The sequence below is a fragment of the Boleophthalmus pectinirostris genome, unplaced genomic scaffold (genome assembly GCF_026225935.1).
Source record: "Boleophthalmus pectinirostris isolate CB_2022bp ecotype Guang Dong unplaced genomic scaffold, ASM2622593v1 HiC_scaffold_1, whole genome shotgun sequence".
In the NCBI taxonomy this organism is placed as follows: domain Eukaryota; kingdom Metazoa; phylum Chordata; class Actinopteri; order Gobiiformes; family Gobiidae; genus Boleophthalmus; species Boleophthalmus pectinirostris.
The window spans coordinates 3,460,863-3,483,111 of NW_026570970.1; the positions used below are offsets into that span (position 1 = coordinate 3,460,863).

At 43.3% G+C, this 22,249-nt stretch overlaps 1 protein-coding gene across 1 annotated transcript in view; it reads right to left on the minus strand.

The window, feature by feature from the left end:
• The window catches only part of LOC129408057 (scavenger receptor cysteine-rich type 1 protein M130-like), a 24,036-nt gene extending 3,304 nt beyond the window's left edge, over positions 1 to 20,732 (minus strand). The window contains exons 1-9 of the mRNA XM_055150724.1: positions 20,622 to 20,732; positions 17,965 to 17,991; positions 17,580 to 17,870; positions 12,265 to 12,543; positions 11,907 to 12,197; positions 10,081 to 10,359; positions 9,669 to 9,959; positions 1,794 to 2,072; positions 1,404 to 1,672 (exon numbers count right to left, since the gene is read on the minus strand). Coding sequence (XP_055006699.1) covers positions 1,404 to 1,672; positions 1,794 to 2,072; positions 9,669 to 9,959; positions 10,081 to 10,359; positions 11,907 to 12,197; positions 12,265 to 12,543; positions 17,580 to 17,870; positions 17,965 to 17,991; positions 20,622 to 20,667 — 2,052 coding nt within the window. The 5' untranslated portion in view covers positions 20,668 to 20,732. The remainder of the gene's footprint in view (positions 1 to 1,403; positions 1,673 to 1,793; positions 2,073 to 9,668; positions 9,960 to 10,080; positions 10,360 to 11,906; positions 12,198 to 12,264; positions 12,544 to 17,579; positions 17,871 to 17,964; positions 17,992 to 20,621) is intronic.
• Between the last annotated feature and the right edge of the window lie 1,517 nt (positions 20,733 to 22,249).

Below are 22,249 nucleotides of genomic sequence, written 5' to 3' on the forward strand. Positions count from 1 at the left end.
ACACATGTGTGACATCATCACTCTGAACCAATAGGACACACTTGTTGTGATCATGTGGCTTGAACACAAAACTCAGAGGACGTGTCTCTTTTCTCTTTCCTCACTTCCTTCTTCTTGATTTCTCTCTTTGATTCTGCAGGAAATGGATGAGTAAGTCCCGCCCACAGAGGAGACACAAGGAGCAGAGAGAATAAGAGGAGAGACTGGGCTCCACATTAACCGTTGTCTTTTGGCCTCGGGCAACTACAAGTTTAGTTTGGGCAAGTGGTCTCCTCTGTGTAGTAGCCCGAGTGGGCAAGTGAAAGTACAGCCACACAAGTCTAGTCCCCCATTAATAATCATGAATTATTTGGTTGAAAAATGAAGGGACGGGTTGTCTGTAATCCCATTTTTCATTTCCGTGAAAGGGACGGGTAAGTCTTATGTTGTCACCGTGACCATTTTGTGAGACAGTGACAAGTGCTCACTTCATGTGTGCGACTGTGTGCGTCACGTCTCTCATTTTACCATCACGACTGCACACACATCTCCAGGAAACTTCAAACGCATCAGAACAAGGAGCGAACTCAGGACTAAACCCAACTCCAACCAACATAAAGAGCAACTCCACAGTGTCTCTGTCAGGAAAGACGTCACACACACAAGAACGTTCAATTCATAGTGAGACGGGTTTGGGTTCAAATCCACTGAGTGTGTTCACATGTACTCGAGTACCTCTGTGTGTGTGTGTGTGTGTGTGTGTATCTGTGTGTGTGTTGTTAGTTGAATGTGTGTAAGTGTTTTTTGTTGTTATAAATCAGTTGAAAAGTCTTAAATGATCAAAGATGCTCCATGTTTATCTTTTGTCATATCTGTGCCATAGTTGCCATAGCGACCAGTGTAAATGTCCCGTCTCCTCTGATGGTGCATGTGCACAGGGACATGAGTATCCTGGTTTCTCTGAGCTCATGGAAACACTCTGTCCAGAACTGTGTCATAACCGGGATCCTGCTGCACATGTAAACGCACTGACACTTCCACTTTACAAATGAAACACATTTAAGACAAAAGCAGCTTTATTTTCTCATCTATGACGTCATCAGAGACACAACTTTGTCTAAACGGATCTTTTATGTAGAATCCATTTACAACAAGAATCAAACACACACACACTCCCAGCATCCTCCATCACAAGCACACAGGTTTACTCCATCTCCAGAGAATCAGCAAAGAGAACATGAGACAGTCTGTCACTGTCACTGCTGCACACAAGCTACAAGATTCAACTATTAAAGCAGAGCTCTGCTGCAAAAGGGACTTTTCACACATTTAACCATGTCACACATGTTTCCTTTCTTCTATTTGGACACATTCAACCTGAACATTTACAAAAACACTTTTACCTGAACACTTCACATCCAGACCCCAGGAAGAAGAAGAAGATGAATCAGAGACACAGTTCTCTCACTGAAAACTCCGTTCACACAGTCAGGTGAGACCCTCCACACACGACTCTGTGGAAAATCATTTCTCTGTTTTCCATAAACAGCAGAGCCACAGTCCAGGTCTCTGCACACACCAACTGTGGCCTCCTGGTTCCAGCGTCCAAAGGACTCCACTCGTCTCCACTCTCCTCTGTGTTTCAGCTCCACAGTCCCAGCACAGCGACTGGCTCCTCCCACCAACCTGAGCTCTGAACAGACAAGAGACAGAGTGAAGCCCCGCCCCTTTACCTGAGCAGTGAAGCCCCGCCCCTTTACCTGAGCAGTGAAGCTCCGCCCCTTTACCTGAGCAGAGAAGCCCCGCCCCTTTACCTGAACAGGTGAGGTTGACAGTGGCTCCAGAGGAGCAGGTGCTTGAGTTGGAGCGGGGACAGTCCATCAGAGCAGACTCATGGCCCTCACAGTGGAACGTCTGTCCCAGAGGAGAGAGCGCCCCCTGGAGGAGAGAAGGAGCCCCACAGGCCAGCTCCCTGCACAGCACCTCTGCCCCCCGCTGGTCCAAGTCCCCGTCACAGACCCCGGTCCAGGACCCGTCCCAGATCTGCACTGATCCTGAACACAGACCGGACCCCGAGACCAACCGCACCGAGTCTGTGGACACACATGTGACATCATCACTCTGAACCAATAGGACGCACACATGTGTGACATCATCACTCTGAACCAATAGGACGCACACATGTGACATCATCACTCTGAACCAATAGGACGCACACATGTGTGACATCATCACTCTGAACCAATAGGACGCACACATGTGTGACATCATTACTCTGAACCAATAGGACACTTGCTGTGTTCATGATGAGGATGAGTACTGTAAGTCCCGCCCAAAGAGGAGACACAAGGAGGAGACATGAGCTGAGGGTGAATGGGTCTTTCCTGAGGTGCTGGTTCTGATCTAAATAATCCTATAATGTGTCCAGTCTGGCGCCCCCTAGTGCCTCCGCTCCGTTCATTTCTCTCCAGCTCTAGGTCAGGAGTCAGAAAACACTAGACGATTTGCAAAAACTCCGGAAGTGTGAGTCCAGACACCAGCCAATCAGACATTCTGTGTTCCCAAATCAAGGATTTAAAGCCGGAACAAAGAGAATGTTTGGTGAATTTTATCAAGAGGAAAGATGTTTTTGGATCAGTCTGTATGAAATCAGCTGTTTTCAATGAATCTCCCCATGAACCATCTCAGATTTGGCAGAAAATATTTCTAAAAATTTCTAAAATTACCAAATGAAACTGTAGGGAAAGGTGCGTGTTCAGGGCCTGCTCCCCCATTCTGACAGAATCCACAAACCAGGAACCCAGAGAAGTCGGTTCTGTCTAACTGCCTCTTGGTATTTACAACCCCAAGAGAACCGATCTTCTGTGCTTTCACACCTCTCTTCCCCCACGCAAAGTGGGACATGAATCAGAATGGGAAATTAACATGGCTCTGCTAAAGTCATAAGGACTGTTAAATAATGACATTCCTCATTTTGCTTTGAAGAAACAGACCCACATCATCTACATACCAGACCATCAGGTGCCAATGCTTGGACCGGTTAAAACCGCGATGGACCGCGGTTGCCACCCTTTGGACTAAAGAAGGACTGGATTAAACTGTGTTCTATATAAGGCTCATGTTGATGCAAGATAAGTATGCCACATTGCTTAATTCATGTGTTCATGGTCTCTTATGCATATTTCATGTCATGTTCCCATGGAGGTATTTGCGGTAACTTCACGGCGTGTTTTCGGACAGATATACCTTTGATTTCTCTGTATGAATCGTCGGCTAATGTTATCGTAAACAGTTATGAAGTACCTGAATGTGGGAAGTTACCAAATTAATATTTACAAAAGATATTTGTACGGGGACCAGTTCAGCTCAGACGCGGGCGTGCCTTAAATTTGCATATAACAACGCCCACCAAGCGCACTGACCAAAACGAAGCCTCACGCGCCAAAACTTCACTTTCACTTTGCTTCGCTTTTCTTCGCTTTTCGCCTTGCCTCGCCGCCGCGAGGACCCGCCGAAGAGGACCAGGGAAGACGGGTCGGAGAGACCCAGGGGGAGCTGTAACAGACCTGGAGTCGCACCTGCCGAGAGCTGAGGACCAGAGCCGGTGAAGGAGGCGTGGACCGCCCTACCCGAGTACCATCATCACGCCGCTGCCTGCCCATGCGTGCGACCACCACCGAACCCAGCCATCGCCGCATTCCACACGGACCGAGAACAACATCGCCAAGTAAGGCTGGTTCTGAACAGTGAATGAATAAGGGTTGGCATCCCTCTTACGATTGCGTCCAATTATTCCTAAGGCAAGCGCAGTAGCGACTTAGCGAAACGCCATAACTGAGCTAAACTGAACCCCGTTTTTATAACTACCTCAGGTTGTTAAAATCGGTGCTTTATTGTTACGTAACCAGAACTTGGAAGTTGGTGTCTAGTTATTGTTTGTTAATAAACCACACAAAGGAATTTGCTGGTTTCAGTGATTTTTCATAAAGTTATCATCAGGTCACTTTTTCGGGTACGTTCCCTTCAGATTGATTCAATTGATAAGTTGTTGTCGCATATGGCTAAGTTCGATTCGGTCAGAATCTGGTGCCCCACATATGTATAATTTCAATAATTCGTCAAAAGCTAAACCACATGCTCAAACACGCACATCTTACAACACGTTAAGTCGTATTTCTCCGACAAAAGAATTTTTAATCTAATCTAAAAGTACAAATTCTCAGACAGGAAGCTGAGAATTTGTACTTTTAGATTCTTGGTCATAGATTTTGAATCCGTTGTATTAATATTGTGTGTCTTTATTAAGGGTTTGGCTGTGGGCCCCAAAATCTCACATTTGGTTGCTGCTCAATTTATTTTTTTTCAGTTTTTGAGGTCCAAGATCTATTTACTCCAAGCAGATCTTTACAAACTAACTGAACCTGAATATTTGAGAGAATGAACATTTCTGACACAAATCTCACACTGTTCTGAGTTTTCATGTGGACGGTGGAGAGTCTCAGTCCAGGTTTGATCTTTTTGGCCTCTTCTTTGGACCTCGGTTCCTCATGTGACACAGTTAGATGTGGATCAGTTTTTTACCAGAGAAACTTTGTCAGATTCTGATGAGTTTAAAGTCATAAAAACATCAGCAATTAACTTCCTTCATTTCAAATGGAATTTTTGAAAATGAGTCTCGTGGGTCATTTTTGGTGGAGTTTAGGGACTTTTCCACCTGCAGAAAGATTTAATTCCCTTTAAGAGACTTAGGGTGTTTTCACACCGACAGTATTTGGTGCGCACCAAACGGTCCATTCGAACCAAAAGTGGTTAGTTCGGTTCGTTTGCGTTGGTGTGAAAGCGTCAATCGGACTCGGACCCGAACCAAATCAAGCGGACCGAGACCGCAAAAAAGAGGTGGTCTCGGTTCGCTTGAATCCGCACCAAATGACCAACTTTGGTGCGGTTCCTCTGGTGTGAACGCGAACCCGGGTCCAAACCGTAGACAGTATGGACAAACGGACTATTCGAAATGCATCATGGGAGGGACACGCGTCTCCTCTGCCTGAAATGACGCGCTGCACGACTCCAGCGCAGTAACAGATTGTTGTCCAGACGCAGCCGCGATTCATTTTCGAATTATTTTACCAACAATGGCCAATACAGAGAATGTAATACACGAAGATCAGAACAAGTATCAGTGTGCGAACGTGTGGCTCCAGAGTGAGTCAAAATTGGGGGTGCGTCCCCCTGTTCGGGACCTACACGCACAGAGACGACCCGGTGTTCCCCCGTGATCACACAGCAACCAACATTTGTTATTTTAGGCTTTAGTTAACCAAATAATTTCATGGCAATAGGCAATCGCCCATTCAATTGATACAACTTAAAAAAGTCCCTGTTTTTAGCCTAGTGTGAGAAATACAGTCGGACTAGATCCAAACCAGAGTCCCGAACCAGCGGGGGCTGCTCCAGTTCAGGCCGGGCTCAGAGGAGCTGGAGCAGGGAGCCTCGACCTGAGGAAGCGCTTTCCCCGGGAAGAACCAAATGCGCAGAGGACGGACGCTCAGAACAACATATAACAAACCAAACTGGACTCACGCTTCTGTCCGGATGCTGCACCACCTCGGAACCAGCCGTGGTTCTTGAGCGCGGAGAACCGGAGCAGCGCGCCCGGACCTGTAGTCCACAGCACATTCTTGCTTTTCCCGCACGGAAACAGCGCGCAGACGACGGAACGTACCCGCTCGGACTCAGTCCATCAAGCACTGGTCTTGCTCGCCACCGTTTGGAACCAGCACATGGAGGATGGAGCCTCCGGACCATCTGACCAACGAACTTGTAACAGAAGACCAAGGACCAGACCCCAGCCCCGTCCTGAGGAGCTGCGCGCTACTTTGAGCGCTGTTGGCTGCTGCTGTTACCCGAACTCTGGGCTGATGCAGTGAGTTTGTACAAAGTTCTACATGTTGCTGTTTTATGAGTTCATGGTGATAATTTGAGATGAGGACGGCCCGTGGTATTAACAGGAACATCGGTGTTGATAACTGGAGTATCGCTGTTTTACCAGGAAACAGAGACACGTCAATCGAACCAGTTTTGGTTCGTTTGCCGGTGTGAACGCGGACCACACTGGAGTGTATTTGCTACATAATAACAATTTTATTGCCTGGTGCGGACCAAATAATCGAACTAGCGGTGTGAAAACGACCTTAAACACTATTTGTTTGTTCTAAGGGAAACAGTTGGAGATTATTTGTGGTTGTTGCGTTTGTTAGATTATCTTGTTCTTCGGACATGCTTGAATCAGGCAAAGACACGTTTCGGCTTCTTTGTGTCTTTATTTATTTATTTATTTTTTACTTACTTTTTATTAAGTTTAAGACATCACAGCTTGTGCATAATGGTCAGTTACAAAGCCGGTTACATATATGTTAAAATTAGTATTAGCATATAGAAAAGAACAAAAACAATAACAATGACAAAGGCAGTTATACATTTACGATGATAATAATAATATTATTATTATTATTATTTTTATTATTATTATTATTAATAATAAATATAGCAACAAGCGGCAATGATCGACCCTCGCGCGTGCTTACGCCGCGCCCCGCAAACACCGCTCCCCGCAAACACCGATCCCCGCAAACGCCGCACATCACACTGACCCTAATAAGCCTAAGCTTAAACCTTACCCTAATTGTAATCCTAACCATAGCCCCAACCCTAAACCTATAAATCTTAATCTAACTTTGCAATTTTCAAAATTTGGCAAAAGAAAATATCCAAGATGGAGGACTTCCGGTTTGTAAAGGGGCGCGGTCACAATATACGTTTTTGTTCTTATTGCCATGATGCATGTGGATACCAAATTTGGTTTGGCTACGCCAACATTTGTGTAAGGACGTCCCAATGGCAAGGATACAATTTTGGCTTGTTGCCATGGCAACACAATGTAAATGGGATGTGAGCATCATTGCGTTTTTTAATCGAGACCGTGTCACAAATGTGGGTGCCAAATGTTGTATATCTGTGACAAATAAAACCTTATTTTTACATAAACATTTTCTAGGGGGCGCTATTGCAGCCATTTTTGTATTTTCTTACATCAGTTTGTTCAGAGTCGGGGTGTGAACCCACGATTAAAGTCTGAGTGAAATTGGCCAAAGTTTGTGCAAATTATCAGTCGTCAAAGTTTGATGGTGAGACCCAAAAACAAACCTGAAATTTGCACCGTTGCCACAGCAACACCGTGTGACCTTTTAAAAAGCTTTTAACAACTTTTAATGTCCCACTTGTCTAGATGATACAGAATGATTCTGTCTGGGTCAAACGCCCAAGGACGAGTTCGTTCAAGTACGAGGACAGGTCGCACCATCAATCCAATATGGCCGCCTTCCTGTTGGTTGCCTAGCAACCGCATAATATACTTTTTTGCTCCTATTCCCATGATGCATCTGTGTACCAAATTTGGTTTGGCTACGCCAAAGTTTTTGTCGGGCCTATTGGCGAGGGCAGATGTTTAGCCTGTCACCATGGCAACACGATGGGAAATGGCATGGGGTCGTCATTGACTTTTTTGATCAAGACCATGTCATGAATCTGTCTACCAAATTTTATATATCTACAGCGAAGTTAATGTTTGCACTACCATGCAATTTCCCTAGGGGGCGCTATAGCGCCCATCTGAGATTTTCTTATATAAATGTGTTCAGGGTCGGGGTGTCAATCAACGATTAAAATTTGAGTGAAATCGGCCAAAGTTTGTGCCAGAATTTGTAGATTTTACCAATGGAGAGTTTATGTCATCGCTATGGCAACGCCATAAAACATATGACATGGGTGTCACTGACTTTTGGATCAGGATGCCAAAATGGAATTTTGTGTAAAATTTCAGAAACTTTTGAACAACCATTTGGGAACAAATTATTTTCTTCCATATTAAATTTTGTTTCAATCTATAGGGGGCGCTAATGCATCAAATTAATAATTTTCACATTAAGTAGCTTCAGGGCAGAGATTTTAACAACTGTTTCAAATTTTATTGAAATCAGAGTTCATTTGAGCAAATGGGAGCAATTTGCAAATCTCCAAAATTGTGTGCATTATTTGTTGCTTCACTGTTCAGAGATCGTAAGACGTGTGTGAAAAATTTGGATAAGTTTTGATGTTTCACGTCTTGAGATAATGTGGACCAAATTTGAGCTCGTTCGGGTGAACGCCCTCGGAGGAGTTCGTAAAAGCTTAGCAAACTTTCAGCCAATATTGCTGCCCCCTAGTGGAGCACACGGTGTTGGCGTAATAATATTTTTTCCTTGTGTTGACATGATCGACTTCTGTGTCAAATTTCATGATTGTACGTGCAATTTTTTTTGTGTCATTCGTATTCCCTAATGCATTTTTGAGTCGTTTGGTGGCGCTGACGAGACATTTTATTTCTGTTTGGAAAATGGAAATAGCCAAAACGTAGGGAAGCGCGAGTTTTACCAGATGGAACAATTTCAGGACTTTTCGTCATTGTTCAGTGGGTGAAAAATGGGTGAGTTGGTTAGGAGAATAACCAACCGATACGAGAACAATGTTCCGCTTTTTTTTGGCCGACAAACTATCCATTTTCGGAAACCTCAGGCACATTGCTACGTGATGGCGAGGGTCCCTGGTCACTACAGGCGAGTCACGTCACACCATTCCATTTTTTGGCCACTTGGAGCATCGCTCTGCGATACTAATAGGCCCTTCGCCGGCCTCTGGCGCTCGGGCCTAATAAATAAAAATAAGACGTGCTAAGCTTGTTGGAATAAAAGAGCAAACATGGGACTCCATCTCTTAATGAAGAACTCTCTGTTAAGTCTGAAAGAAGAAGTGATTTGCTTCATCGATAAATCTCTCTCACCTTTTCAATCTATGTATGATAAGTGGGCGGGTCAGGGCACAACCATTTAATAGTTATACATGTAAGTGCAGCAGTCAGTAAAATTCTTAAGCGATATTTTTTATCATTTCCTCCAAAACCTTCTGGGATTAACCCTAAAATGGCGAGCTGTGGTTCTTTAACAAATGATCGCTGAAATACTGTACTGAGAGCTGCAAAAACATCACTCCAGAACAGACCGATCTTTTGGACAAGTCCAAAATCTGTGAGTGTGAGTTCCTAGGTGAGCATGTTTGCATTATTTATTATATTTTTATTTGAGGAAGATAATTTGTTTTCTTACAAAGAAACACCTTTTCATGGTGAATAAGTAAAGCAACAAAAGTTAAGAAAGTTTTCATGGAAACTGATCAAAGGCAAATTACATTTGGAAAACTCACTGTGTTAAATCACAAAGTCTCTGATTCTGTAACCAGGAGACTCACAGACTCAGGAGCATTGGATTCAAAGTGAGAGCGGTTTGGGTTCAAATCAGAGACACAACTTTGTCTAAACAGATCTTTTATGTAGAATCCATTTACAATAAGAATCAAACACACACACACTCTCAGCATCCTCCATCACAAGCACACAGGTTTACTCCATCTCCAGAGAATCAGCAAAGAGAACATGAGACAGTCTGTCACTGTCACTGCTGCAAACAATCTACAAGATTCAACTATTAAAGCAGAGCTCTGCTGCAAAAGGGACTTTTCACACATTTAACCATGTCACACATGTTTCCTTTCTTCTATTTGGATACATTCAACCTGAACATTTACAAAAACACTTTTACCTGAACACTTCACCTCCAGACCCGAGGAAGAAGAAGATGATGAATCAGAGACACAGTTTCTCACTGAAAACTTCTTCACACAGTCAGGTGAGACCCTCCACACACGACTCTGTGGAAAATCATCTCTCTTTTCTCCATAATCAGCAGAGCCACAGTCCAGGTCTCTGCACACACCAACTGTGGCCTCCTGGTTCCAGCGTCCAAAGGACTCCACTCGTCTCCACTCTCCTCTGACTCTCACCTCCACAGTCCCAGCACAGCGACTGGCTCCTCCCACCAACCTGAGCGGCTCTGAACAGACAAGAGACAGAGTGAAGCCCCGCCCCTTTACCTGAGCAGTGAAGCCCCGCCCCTTTACCTGAGCAGTGAAGCCCCGCCCCTTTACCTGAGCAGAGAAGCCCCGCCCCTTTACCTGAGCAGGTGAGGTTGACAGTGGCTCCAGTGGAGCAGGTCCTTAAGTTGGATCGGGGACAGTCCATCAGAGCAGACTCATGTCCCTCACAGTGGAACGTCTGCCCCAGAGGAGAGAGCGCCCCCTGGAGGAGAGAAGGAGCCCCACAGCCCAGCTCCCTGCACAGCACCTCTGCCCCCCGCTGGTCCAAGTCCCCGTCACAGACCCCGGTCCAGGACCCGTCCCAGATCTGCACTGATCCTGAACACAGACCGGACCCCGAGACCAACCGCACCGAGTCTGTGGACACACATGTGACATCACTCTGAACCAATAGGACGCACACATGTGTGACATCATCACTCTGAACCAATAGGACGCACACATGTGTGACATCATTACTCTGAACCAATAGGACGCACACATGTGTGACATCATCACTCTGAACCAATAGACGCACACATGTGTGACATCATCACTCTGAACCAATAGGACACTTGTTGTGATCATGTGGCTTGAACACAAACTCAGAGGACGTGTCTCTTTTCTCTTTCCTCACTTCCTTCTTCTTGATTTCTCTCTTTGATTCTGCAGGAAATGGATGAGTAAGTCCCGCCCACAGAGGAGACACAAGGAGCAGAGAGAATAAGAGGAGAGACTGGGCTCCACATTAACCGTCGTCTTTTGGCCTCGGGCAACTACAAGTTTAGTTTGGGCAAGTGGTCTCCTCTGTGTAGTAGCCCGAGTGGGCAAGTGAAAGTACAGCCACACAAGTCTAGTCCCCCATTAATAATCATGAATTATTTGGTTGACAAATGAAGGGACGGGTTGTCTGTTTGTAATCCCATTTTTCATTTCCGTGAAAGGGACGGGTAAGTCTTATGTTGTCAGCGTGACCATTTTGTGAGACAGTGACAAGTGCTCACTTCATATGTGCGACTGTGTGCGTCACGTCTCTCATTTTACCATCACGACTGCACACACATCTCCAGGAAACTTCAAACGCATCAGAACAAGGAGCGAACTCAGGACTAAACCCAACTCCAACCAACATAAAGAGCAACTCCACAGTGTCTCTGTCAGGAAAGACGTCACACACACAAGAGCGTTCAATTCATAGTGAGACGGGTTTGGGTTCAAATCCACTGAGTGTGTTCACATGTACTCGAGTACCTCTGTGTGTGTGTGTGTGTGTGTGTGTGTGTGTATCTGTGTGTGTGTTGTTAGTTGAATGTGTGTAAGTGTTTTTTGTTGTTATAAATCAGTTGAAAAGTCTTAAATGATCAAAGATGCTCCATGTTTATCTTTTGTCATATCTGTGCCATAGTTGCCATAGCGACCAGTGTAAATGTCCCGTCTCCTCTGATGGTGCATGTGCACAGGGACATGAGTATCCTGGTTTCTCTGAGCTCATGGAAACACTCTGTCCAGAACTGTGTCATAACCGGGATCCTGCTGCACATGTAAACGCACTGACACTTCCACTTTACAAATGAAACACATTTAAGACAAAAGCAGCTTTATTTTCTCATCTATGACGTCATCAGAGACACAACTTTGTCTAAACGGATCTTTTATGTAGAATCCATTTACAACAAGAATCAAACACACACACACTCCCAGCATCCTCCATCACAAGCACACAGGTTTACTCCATCTCCAGAGAATCAGCAAAGAGAACATGAGACAGTCTGTCACTGTCACTGCTGCACACAAGCTACAAGATTCAACTATTAAAGCAGAGCTCTGCTGCAAAAGGGACTTTTCACACATTTAACCATGTCACACATGTTTCCTTTCTTCTATTTGGACACATTCAACCTGAACATTTACAAAAACACTTTTACCTGAACACTTCACATCCAGACCCCAGGAAGAGGAAGAAGATGAATCAGAGACACATTCTCTCACTGAAAACTTCTTCACACAGTCAGGTGAGACCATCCACACACGACTCTGTGGAAAATCATCTCTGTGTTCTCCATAAACAGCAGAGCCACAGTCCAGGTCTCTGCACACACCAACTGTGGCCTCCTGGTCCCAGCGTCCAAAGGACTCCACTCGTCTCCACTCTCCTCTGTGTTTCAGCTCCACAGTCCCAGCACAGCGACTGGCTCCTCCCACCAACCTGAGCGGCTCTGAACAGACAAGAGACAGAGTGAAGCCCCGCCCCTTTACCTGAGCAGTGAAGCCCCGCCCCTTTACCTGAACAGGTGAGGTTGACAGTGGCTCCAGAGGAGCAGGTCCTTGAGTTGGAGCGGGGACAGTCCATCAGAGCAGACTCATGTCCCTCACAGTGGAACGTCTGCCCCAGAGGAGAGAGCGCCCCCTGGAGGAGAGAAGGAGCCCCACAGCCCAGCTCCCTGCACAGCACCCCTGCCCCCCGATGGTCCAAGTCCCCGTCACAGACCCCGGTCCAGGACCCGTCCCAGATCTGCACTGATCCTGAACACAGACCGGACCCCGAGACAAACCGCACCGAGTCTGTGGACACACATGTGACATCACTCTGAACCAATAGGACGCACACATGTGTGACATCATCACTCTGAACCAATAGGACGCACACATGTGTGACATCATCACTCTGAACCAATAGGACGCACACATGTGTGATATCATCACTCTGAACCAATAGGACACTTGTTGTGATCATGTGACTTGAACACAAACTCAGAGGACGGGTCTCTTTTCTCTTTCCTCACTTCCTTCTTGATTCTGCAGGAAATGGATGAGTAAGTCCCGCCCACAGAGGAGACACAAGGAGGAGACACAAGCTGAGGGTGAATGAGTCTTTCCTCAGACTCTGGTTCTGACCTAAATGACTCTATAATGAAACTATACAAAGGATTGTTTTATATTATTATTTCAGAACTTTAAAACCAATTACCATCCACCCGCCCGCCGACGGGCGATTTTCCAATAAAAAATATTCACACTGCATTTTCACCTTCATTATTGTTTTCACTACTGGCATGCCATACATCGTTTGAAAGCTTAATTTATCAATAAAACCACCATATCATTAATTTTATGCAGTACAACGAGCCCAAAACGCTACAACTTAAAAATTCACATCATAATCAAAGAATAAGATACGCGTTTCTTAGCTTTGAGCCGGTTCTGTCGGTCCAAAACGCGTTCAATCCATGAAAAGTTGTACTCAATAAATCCGTAATAATCCACAGAAAAAGAATATCAAGTTGTTTTTTCCATAAAATAATTCCATGTGGGTAAATAATCCAGAAAATCCTCGTCCGTATGAATGGATGAATGCGTGAATGAAAATATGTTGCCTTCTCCCTCTCTGAGTTCCGTTTCTCTTGGCGCTCTTGGGTACGCTTGTTTTCCTCACACTCTTAGCTTCAAAATGAGACCCTCCCCGCTGTTGTCGGTGCCGGGGTTTAGCTGGGACAAGCCGCTGAAGAAGCTAACGCACCCACGTACTTCCTGGCTTTACGCACGCGTCATCAGTTTGTTTACAGGAAATCTCTTCAGTCATTGGATCTTCCAGAAAGTGATTGACATATTGTTTTAGCCAATCACCAGAGCTTTCAAACGGTGGGTGGGACATGCAGATAATCTTTGAAACGGACCCTGTGTTTACAGGCGCCACAGAGAGACACAGAGAAGCAGTGGGGGAGGGGCCATAGTGGACAGATCTGACACTTGGAAGACAATTTTGGCAACTTTTAGGTTTTTTTCTTGAGAAAACATGCCTAAAGCTCAGAAGAAGTAGTATTATAATAATAATTAATTATTATTATATTATTATTATTATTTTGGCACAAATTTGGCAATCTTGTGCCGAATTGTCATTTTGTTTACACAAAGGCTCACAGCATCAAAACCCTTTGTCCTAAAGGTCTGAAATTCTACACAGTTGTTGCCAACAACTTGAACAATGAGTGTAGTGAGTCACAAATGCCTAGCATGAAGTATGACCAAGCTAAGGCCTTTATTTTTTTCTATTTTTTTCTCGAAGCAAAAAAATATTTTTTGTAATTGAGTGTACTGTAGGTTAGGCAGCACTCACAGTCTTCATATGCATATCTACAGAAACTAGAAGGTCTAAGCTTTAAAATGGTGCCTCACACAAGCATGTGGGTTCTAAGGTTTTCTTTTAATAAGCTATGGCATTTGGGTATGTAGTGCTATTGTGCACACGCCACAATTAGGTGGATGGTAACAGGTTAAATCAAAGTCAGAGCAGTGTCTTTATTTTATGACAAATGTATTTTTACTTTTTTTTAAAATGAGTTTTAATGTCAAATTCTGGATTCTGTAACATGTCAGACCTGCTTTGCTGCTGTTTCTGTCCTTGTGTCACTACGACAACAGAAACTCCTCACTGTGACACTAAAACAGTTTGATTATTGTATCTGATGTTTGCTCCTGAACCCTTCCCTTGTCTCCTCTGTGGTTTCCTTCCCTTGTCTCCTCTGTGGTTTCCTTCCCATGTCTCCTCTGTGGTTTCCTTCCCATGTCTCCTCTGAGCTTGATCTGACTCATTTGATTGACAGCTGACAAATGGAGGATCGAGGAGAGGAATCAAGGAGAAGGAAGCGAGGCGCCTTCTGCTGCTCCTGTGGTGTTGGAGTTTGTTGAGTTTGCGGCCCCGTTTACACGTACACGGGTATTTTTAAAAACAGAGACATTTCCCTTCTACACATCGTTTACACACAAACGGAGAATTCGCCTCTGAAAACGAATCTTTCTAAAAACTCCGGCTAGAGTGGAGATTCTGGAAAACTCCGGTTTCACGTTTTTTTGTTTTTTTTCCCAAGTATTTTTTTTTTTATTGAATTCCATTAGATATACAATTTCAAACATATTACAATAATGTGTTTTACATCCAAAAACACAGAACAAAACGAGAACAAACCCACCCTGTTGCACCATTTTAACAAAAGATAAATAAAAAAATTATAATAAGTACATACAAAACATTACTTACCAAACAAATAGTAGTTACTCCTGTGAAATAAGTGAGGGATCAACATCTTTGATCACACTCAAAACAGGTTGCCAAGTCCTGTAAAACTTATCTGCACAGCCTCTTATGGAAAATCAGATTTTCTCCAATATTAGATGGTGTACAAAATCAGCAAGCCATGATCTAAAGGTTGGAGGTTGTTTGTCCTTCCACTTAAACAATATTAGTCTACGAGCCAAGAGTGTGACAAAGCTAATTATGTTTTTCTATTTCTTATGGGAGTTCACAGATTGTAGCGATATCCCAAATATTGCAATTGTGACCTCAGGTTCAACATTAACCCCTCATGCATCTGAAAGAAACTTAAAAATTTATTGCCAAAAGTTTTTCAGCTTTGTGCAAAACCAAAACATGTGTGATAATGTCCCTAGTTCAGCGGCACAGAGATCACAGTTAGCGTTAAGTTCTGGTTTGATCTTGGCAAGTTTAACCTTGGACCAATGTGTCTGTGAACAACCTTAAATTGTATAACTCTTTGTCTTAAACAGATTGAGGACAGATGGATATTATCTAAAATCAATTGCCATACATCTTCAGAGAGTTCCATACCCAGTTCTTCCTCCCACTTCAATTTAACACGAGTCAGAGGTTTCACATCATACGAGTTGATTAAAGGAATTATTGGTAAAGTTTATACTTTAGAGTAGGGATTTAAGTCCAAAATGTTTTCAAGAAGTGAGTCTGGTGGTCGCGAGGGAAAGTGGCCGAATGAAGTAGACATGAAGCTACGAAGTTGAAGATATCTGAAGAAATGAGAGTTTGGAACATGACACTTTGATTTCAGCCTTTCAAAGGAGGCAAAATGACCTTCAATAAACCGGTCCTTCAGTGTCCTTAAACCATTTGTCACCCAAAGTGTAAAAGAGTCATCAATAATTGAGGGAGTAAACATGTGGTTTTTCACAATTGGGGCATATATTGACATATTTTTGAGACCAAAATTCCTCCTAAATTGTGCCCAGATTTTAAATGAGTGTTTAATTACTGGATTTAAAGAAAATGTATTTAATGATTGAGATAAAGGTAGTTTTGAACAAAGTAAAGAATGTAAAGAGGCAGGCTGACATGACATATTCTCGAGGTTCAACCATTTAAACTCCCCATTACATAAATACTTTGGCCAGTACAACATTGTGTGAATATTGGCAGCCCAGTAATAATATTGAAAATTAGGTAAGGACAGTCCTCCATGATCTCTATGATATTGTAAAATATTTTTACAGATGCGTGCATTTTTCCCATTCCATATAAAATGATATCAGTTTATCTAAATTTGAGAAAAATGTTTTTGTCAAAAATATAGGAACAGACTGAAAGAGATATAAAAATTTGGGTAAAATATTCATTTTAATAACATTTATTCTATCCCCCAAATACAATGGTAAAGTTTTCCACAAAAATCACATTTTATACAATCTAGTAATGGAACAAAATTGGCTTTGTACAGGTGTTTATAATTATTAGTAATCCATACTCCTAGATACTTAAATTTAGCCTTACTTAATTTGAATGGCATTGACCCTAACGAAAACTGTGGTGCTAATGAGTTTATAGGCATTAATTCACTTTTTTGCATATTTACTTTATAGCCTGATGTTACATGCAAGCATTTGTTTGGTTTGTGTGCTGCTCTCTCCTCTGTCCTGTGTGTTCAGGTGCTGTGGGTATGACCAGAACTGGAGCTGATTGGCCAGCTGGCTGCCAATCAGAGTGGAGAGGCCCAGGTTTGTTTGGTTGGGAGGATTGGTTAGGTAAGTTTGGTTGGTCCCTGTACACTTCATCATGTAGATTTTTGTTGTTAGACACATTAGTTATCAGTTGTTGCCACCCTTGTCGCCACCAGGTAGGCGAGGCTTTTGATTTCTTTCCTTTTTGTAGCCTAGTTTTCAGTTAAGGCCTGTTTTGGTATACCTTTTTGTTTGTTGATTTGGCACAACTGGCCCACGCCTCCTCCCACCAACCTTTTGTTTGTTTTTTGTGCACTTAAATGAATGTTTGGCTGTAAAATAAAAAGTTTGCCAAACCGACCTTGCCTCAAGGATTGTTTTATACACATTGATGTAAACGGAAACTTTATTGAAAACGATGCTGTGTGCACGATGTTACTTTGGAAAACACAGGGAGGGAAATATTAGTTTCTCAAAATACCCGACTACGTGTAAACGTAGCCTGCGTCACAAACTCAGGAGCGTTGGATTCAAAGTGAGAGGGGTTTGGGTTCAAATCAGACACACAACTTTGTCTAAATCTTTTATGTAGAATCCATTTACAACAAGAATCAAACACACACACACTCCCAGCATCCTCCATCACAAACACACAGGTTTACTCCATCTCCAGAGAATCAGCAAAGAGAACATGAGACAGTCTGTCACTGTCACTGCTGCACACAAGCTACAAGATTCAACTATTAAAGCAGAGCTCTGCTGCAAAAGGGACTTTTCACACATTTAACCATGTCACACATGTTTCCTTTCTTCTATTTGGACACATTCAACCTGAACATTTACAAAAACACTTTTACCTGAACACTTCACCTCCACACCCCAGGAAGAGGAAGAAGATGAACCCCAGACACATTCTCTCACTGAAGACTCCTTCACACAGTCAGATGAGACCCTCCACACACGACTCTGTGGAAAATCATCTCTCTGTTTTCCATAAACAGCAGAGCCACAGTCCAGGTCTCTGCACACAACAGCTGTGTCCTTCTGGTCCCAGAATCCAAAGAGATTCACTCGTCCCCACTCTCCTCTGTGTTTCACCTCCACAGTCCCAGCACAGCGACTGGCTCCTCCCACCAACCTGAGCGGCTCTGAACAGACAAGAGACAGAGTGAAGCCCCGCCCCTTTACCTTTCCCTGTGTTACTGTGGCAGAGTGGTTAGCCTGATGTGTGAGTGTCTTTACCTGAGCTGTTGTCTTCTGCCAGGACCCCTGCACACACAAGAGACATGTCACATAATGGCTTTTTTTGTTTTTTTAAATTAATTTTACTTTCCCATATACACAATCGGGGACAATCATGGACATGAAAAACACAATAAGCACACAAACCACACAAACAACACAAACCACACATAGGATACACGGGGCGCCATAACAACAACCAACTATAGAAGAGGAAACTAAAATACACCAAACCAAATCAAATAAAGTGATACAGTTATGTTAGAGATATTTCCTTTAGATATTGTATGTTTTAATTGCTTTTTTAAATTTTTTATCAGTTTTATTATCTGGAAATATTGTGTTTGGTTTTTATAGTGGTGCCATTTGGTTTATTTTGAGTCCATTGTGTTTTGTGTAGATGATATTTTGGACGGTGACGGTGCACAGGCTCATGTCGTGAGCTACAGTGTGTTCTACCACAGCTCCATCAGCTCCTTCAGCCTGGTCTGTGTCAGAGTCCAGAGTCTGAACAAGGACCAGCCCACATGGACCCAAGGTCTGACCACAATTTAGTCCTGATTTAGTCCTGGTTCAGTCATGGTTTGTTTTGTTTTTATTTAGATGATGGTGATGGTGATGATGGTGATGGTGATGGTGATGGTGGTGATGATGATGATGATGGTGATGATGATGGTGATGGTGGTGATGGTGGTGATGATGATGATGGTGATGATGATGGTGATGGTGGTGATGATGATGGTGATGGTGGTGATGGTGATGATGGTGATGATGATGGTGGTGATGATGATGGTGGTGATGGTGGTGATGATGGTGATGATGATGATGATGATGTGGTGATGGTGGTGATGATGGTGATGGTGATGATGATGGTGGTGATGATGATGGTGGTGATGATGGTGATGATGATGATGGTGATGATGATGGTGATGATGTGGTGATGATGATGATGATGGTGATGATGATGATGATGGTGATGGTGATGATGATGGTGATGGTGATGTGGTGATGGTGGTGATGTGGTGGTGGTGATGATGATGATGGTGGTGGTGGTGATGATGGTGATGGTGATGATGGTGATGATGGTGGTGATGGTGGTGATGATGGTGATGATGATGATGGTGAGTGTGTTCTTTGTGTTTCGTGTTGGAGATGGTTCATGGTTTTAGAGATCAGACGTGTGCAGGTTTAGTGCAGCTCTTTATTTAACATCATTTCACTTTATTTATGTTGGTCACTTTATTTTTGCTTCTGTTGTGATGAAAAGACTGAAAAGTGTTTGTCTTTTGGACTAATGCAATCTCAACTTTATGTTTACATGCACCATGATGAAACCGGGACACTCCAAAACCCATCATCCCCCGAACGCCGATGTGCTGTAAACACACTCAGTGACAGAGCAACACGCAGTTTACAAAGTGCAGCAGACCTCGTCACTCGACTCTTCAGGTGAAAACAAATTCTGACGTCTAATTGAATGCAACAGTGACGTACGTCGTTCATCTCACATCATCTGAACAAATTTATGTTGAACTTTTTGGTTTGCCAACTTTTTGGCTCGGGGGCCACAAACAGTTCCAAAATGTGAAGGAAGGGCCGGACCAGGGCGCCATCTAGTTGTGGCCGTCACCATATTTTCTTTAGCCGACCTCCTACACTAGAATTTCCACTCAGAAAAATGCACGATTGCAAAACTCTGAAGTACGAGTCTAGAATCAACAAAACCATTCCTGTAAAACACTTTCCCATAAAACATTATGGCAACATAACACGCCGCACCTCAATGTATATGTAGTGCACCATCTACTGGGAACCGCCGGAAATACAGGAAAAATAAAACATTAACAAGGTTTATTACTATAATTTATTCAAGTTTGGCAGGTCGGATTTAAAGTTTTAAAGGGCCGCATAAGGCCCCCGGGCCGTAGTTTGCCCACCCCTGACTTAGACCGTTCACACACAAAAGCAGGAAGTAGACTGGTGGACTTGTTTTTCAGCGGCGTGCTCCAGATAAACCAAGGCACGGACAACTCCCGGGATGGTGTCATTTTGAAGACGAGTGTGAGGAAAACAAACGAACCCAACAGTGCCCAGAGAAACGACAGTGAGACAAGCAGAAACATATATTTTCATTCACACATTCGTCCACTCATACGAACAAGGTTTTTCTGGATTATTTCCCCACATGGAATTATTTTATGGAAAAAACAACTTGATATTCTTTTGCTGTGGATTGTTAAAAACTAATTGAGAACATAAAAATGTTTTTTATTTACATGTAAAAAGGACGATCAACAGGTGCATCCAAATACACTTCAGATCTGGTTCAGTCCTGGTTCAGTCCTGGTTTAGTCCTGGTTCAGTCCAGGTTCAGTCCTGGTTCAGTCCTGGTTTAGTCCAGGTTTAGTCCTGGTTCAGTCCTGGTTCAGTCCTGGTTCAGTCCTGGTTTAGTCCTGGTTCAGTCCTGGTTCAGTCCTGGTTTAGTCCAGGTTTAGTCCTGGTTCAGTCCTGGTTTAGTCCAGGTTTAGTCCTGGTTCAGTCGTGGTTCAGTCCTGGTTCAGTCCTGGTTCAATCGTGTCCAGAGGGTCAAAAATATTTTTAAAATAAAATCTAAAACAGGTTTAGAGTCACACACAAGAGACACAAAATTCACTTACCCAAACTATAGATGAACCAGAGCAGGACCAGAGCTGTGAGGGCCATGACCAGGACTAGACCAGGACTAGACCAGGACTGAACTAGGACTGAAAATGCCAGTAAAACATGTGATTTTGTCTTGACACATTCAAAAAGCAGAAGTTTGGTTGTGTCGCTCTTTACATCCTGTGTGATTCACAGCAGAGAGCTGCTAGTGCGGCCGCTGCGTCTCACTGCTGCTACGCTGGATCTGGATTTTATTATTGATTCAAACACGGATTTAAAGTCAAACAGCTTCTACTGAAAAATCCCAGAACCAAAGACCCCAGAACCAGGTTCACACACCGGGGCTCCAGGTTCACACACCGGGGCGACGGGTCTTTCTCTGTCTCGAGCCCCACACTCTGGAACAAAGTGGCCCCTGTGTATCATCACAGACTTGGGCCTGTTTCAGTCCAGACTCCAGAAGGATCAGTTCAGACTTTTGTTGAACTTTTGTGGTTGATTCACCGCATCATCACAGTAGGAAAATATCATAACTTTTTAATAACATCAGAACCAAACTGTTGGATTGCAATAAGTCAAACTGAACTTTGGGAAATATAAATGACTCAAATGGATCATAACTGTCACGGGTTTGTCCAAAATCAATGTAAAGAAATGATGGCTCAGCCCAAAAAAAAAGAGAAGTGAAAGTGTGTTTTTTATTCACACCACAGCCCAATGTGCAGAGTGCAATATTTACACTTAAAATGATGAAGCAGAGTAAAAAAATAAAGTATTTACAACAATATTTACAGCAGCAGCGTTTAAAGTACGTAAAAATTATTCTCATGATCATAAATCAACTTGGAAATAAACATAAAAACAATTACTTAAATAACTCCTCATATGATTATCCTCAATTCAACTTAATGAACTTAATATAACTTAATAAACAAAGACACAAATGGAGCACAGCGGTGGAGTCTGAGATCATGTGACCTCCTTTAGCGCGTCACTGTGCATTATTTAGAACACGAGCGGGAAGTGCCTCGGTTTGGCCCCTGAACCAGAGAGCGGCGTGGATACAGCTGCAGGTAAGAAGTGTGTGGTGCGTGTCCTCGGGCCAGAGAAAGACGCGCCGGTCGGGTGATGAAGAAGAAACTATGGTCGCTCTGTCACATTATCAAACACTTTCTGAAACGTTTCATGAATGAGGTCCTTTTTTTGAAATGGGACATTTGGCCTCATTCATGAAACTTTCTTACAAACACATTTGTACTTACGTCCTTCTTATGAACAGTTTTGTCATTCATTAAACTTTTTCTTAACTGAAAATGTTTTTCTGGAAGAACAAATCCTACGAACAGTCAGGAGCACCCGTAAGAACAAATATTCTACTGTTTTAGAATATTATTACACTGATAATGCAACAAAAAAATCTAATTCCTCCATCATTTTAAGTTATATATTTTCTTAAATAATTTCCTATAAACATAAAATAATATGTGATCCTATAACCTTTGAGGTGTTTTCAGTGGTGTTGTGTAGTTGTCCACGGCCCTGGTGCAAGTCTGTATTGGGGAGATGGACCAATCCAGCCCACGATGAGCCCTCAAAGTGCCGTGAGCCCCGCTGCATCGCACCGACTGCACCTCTGAATGCT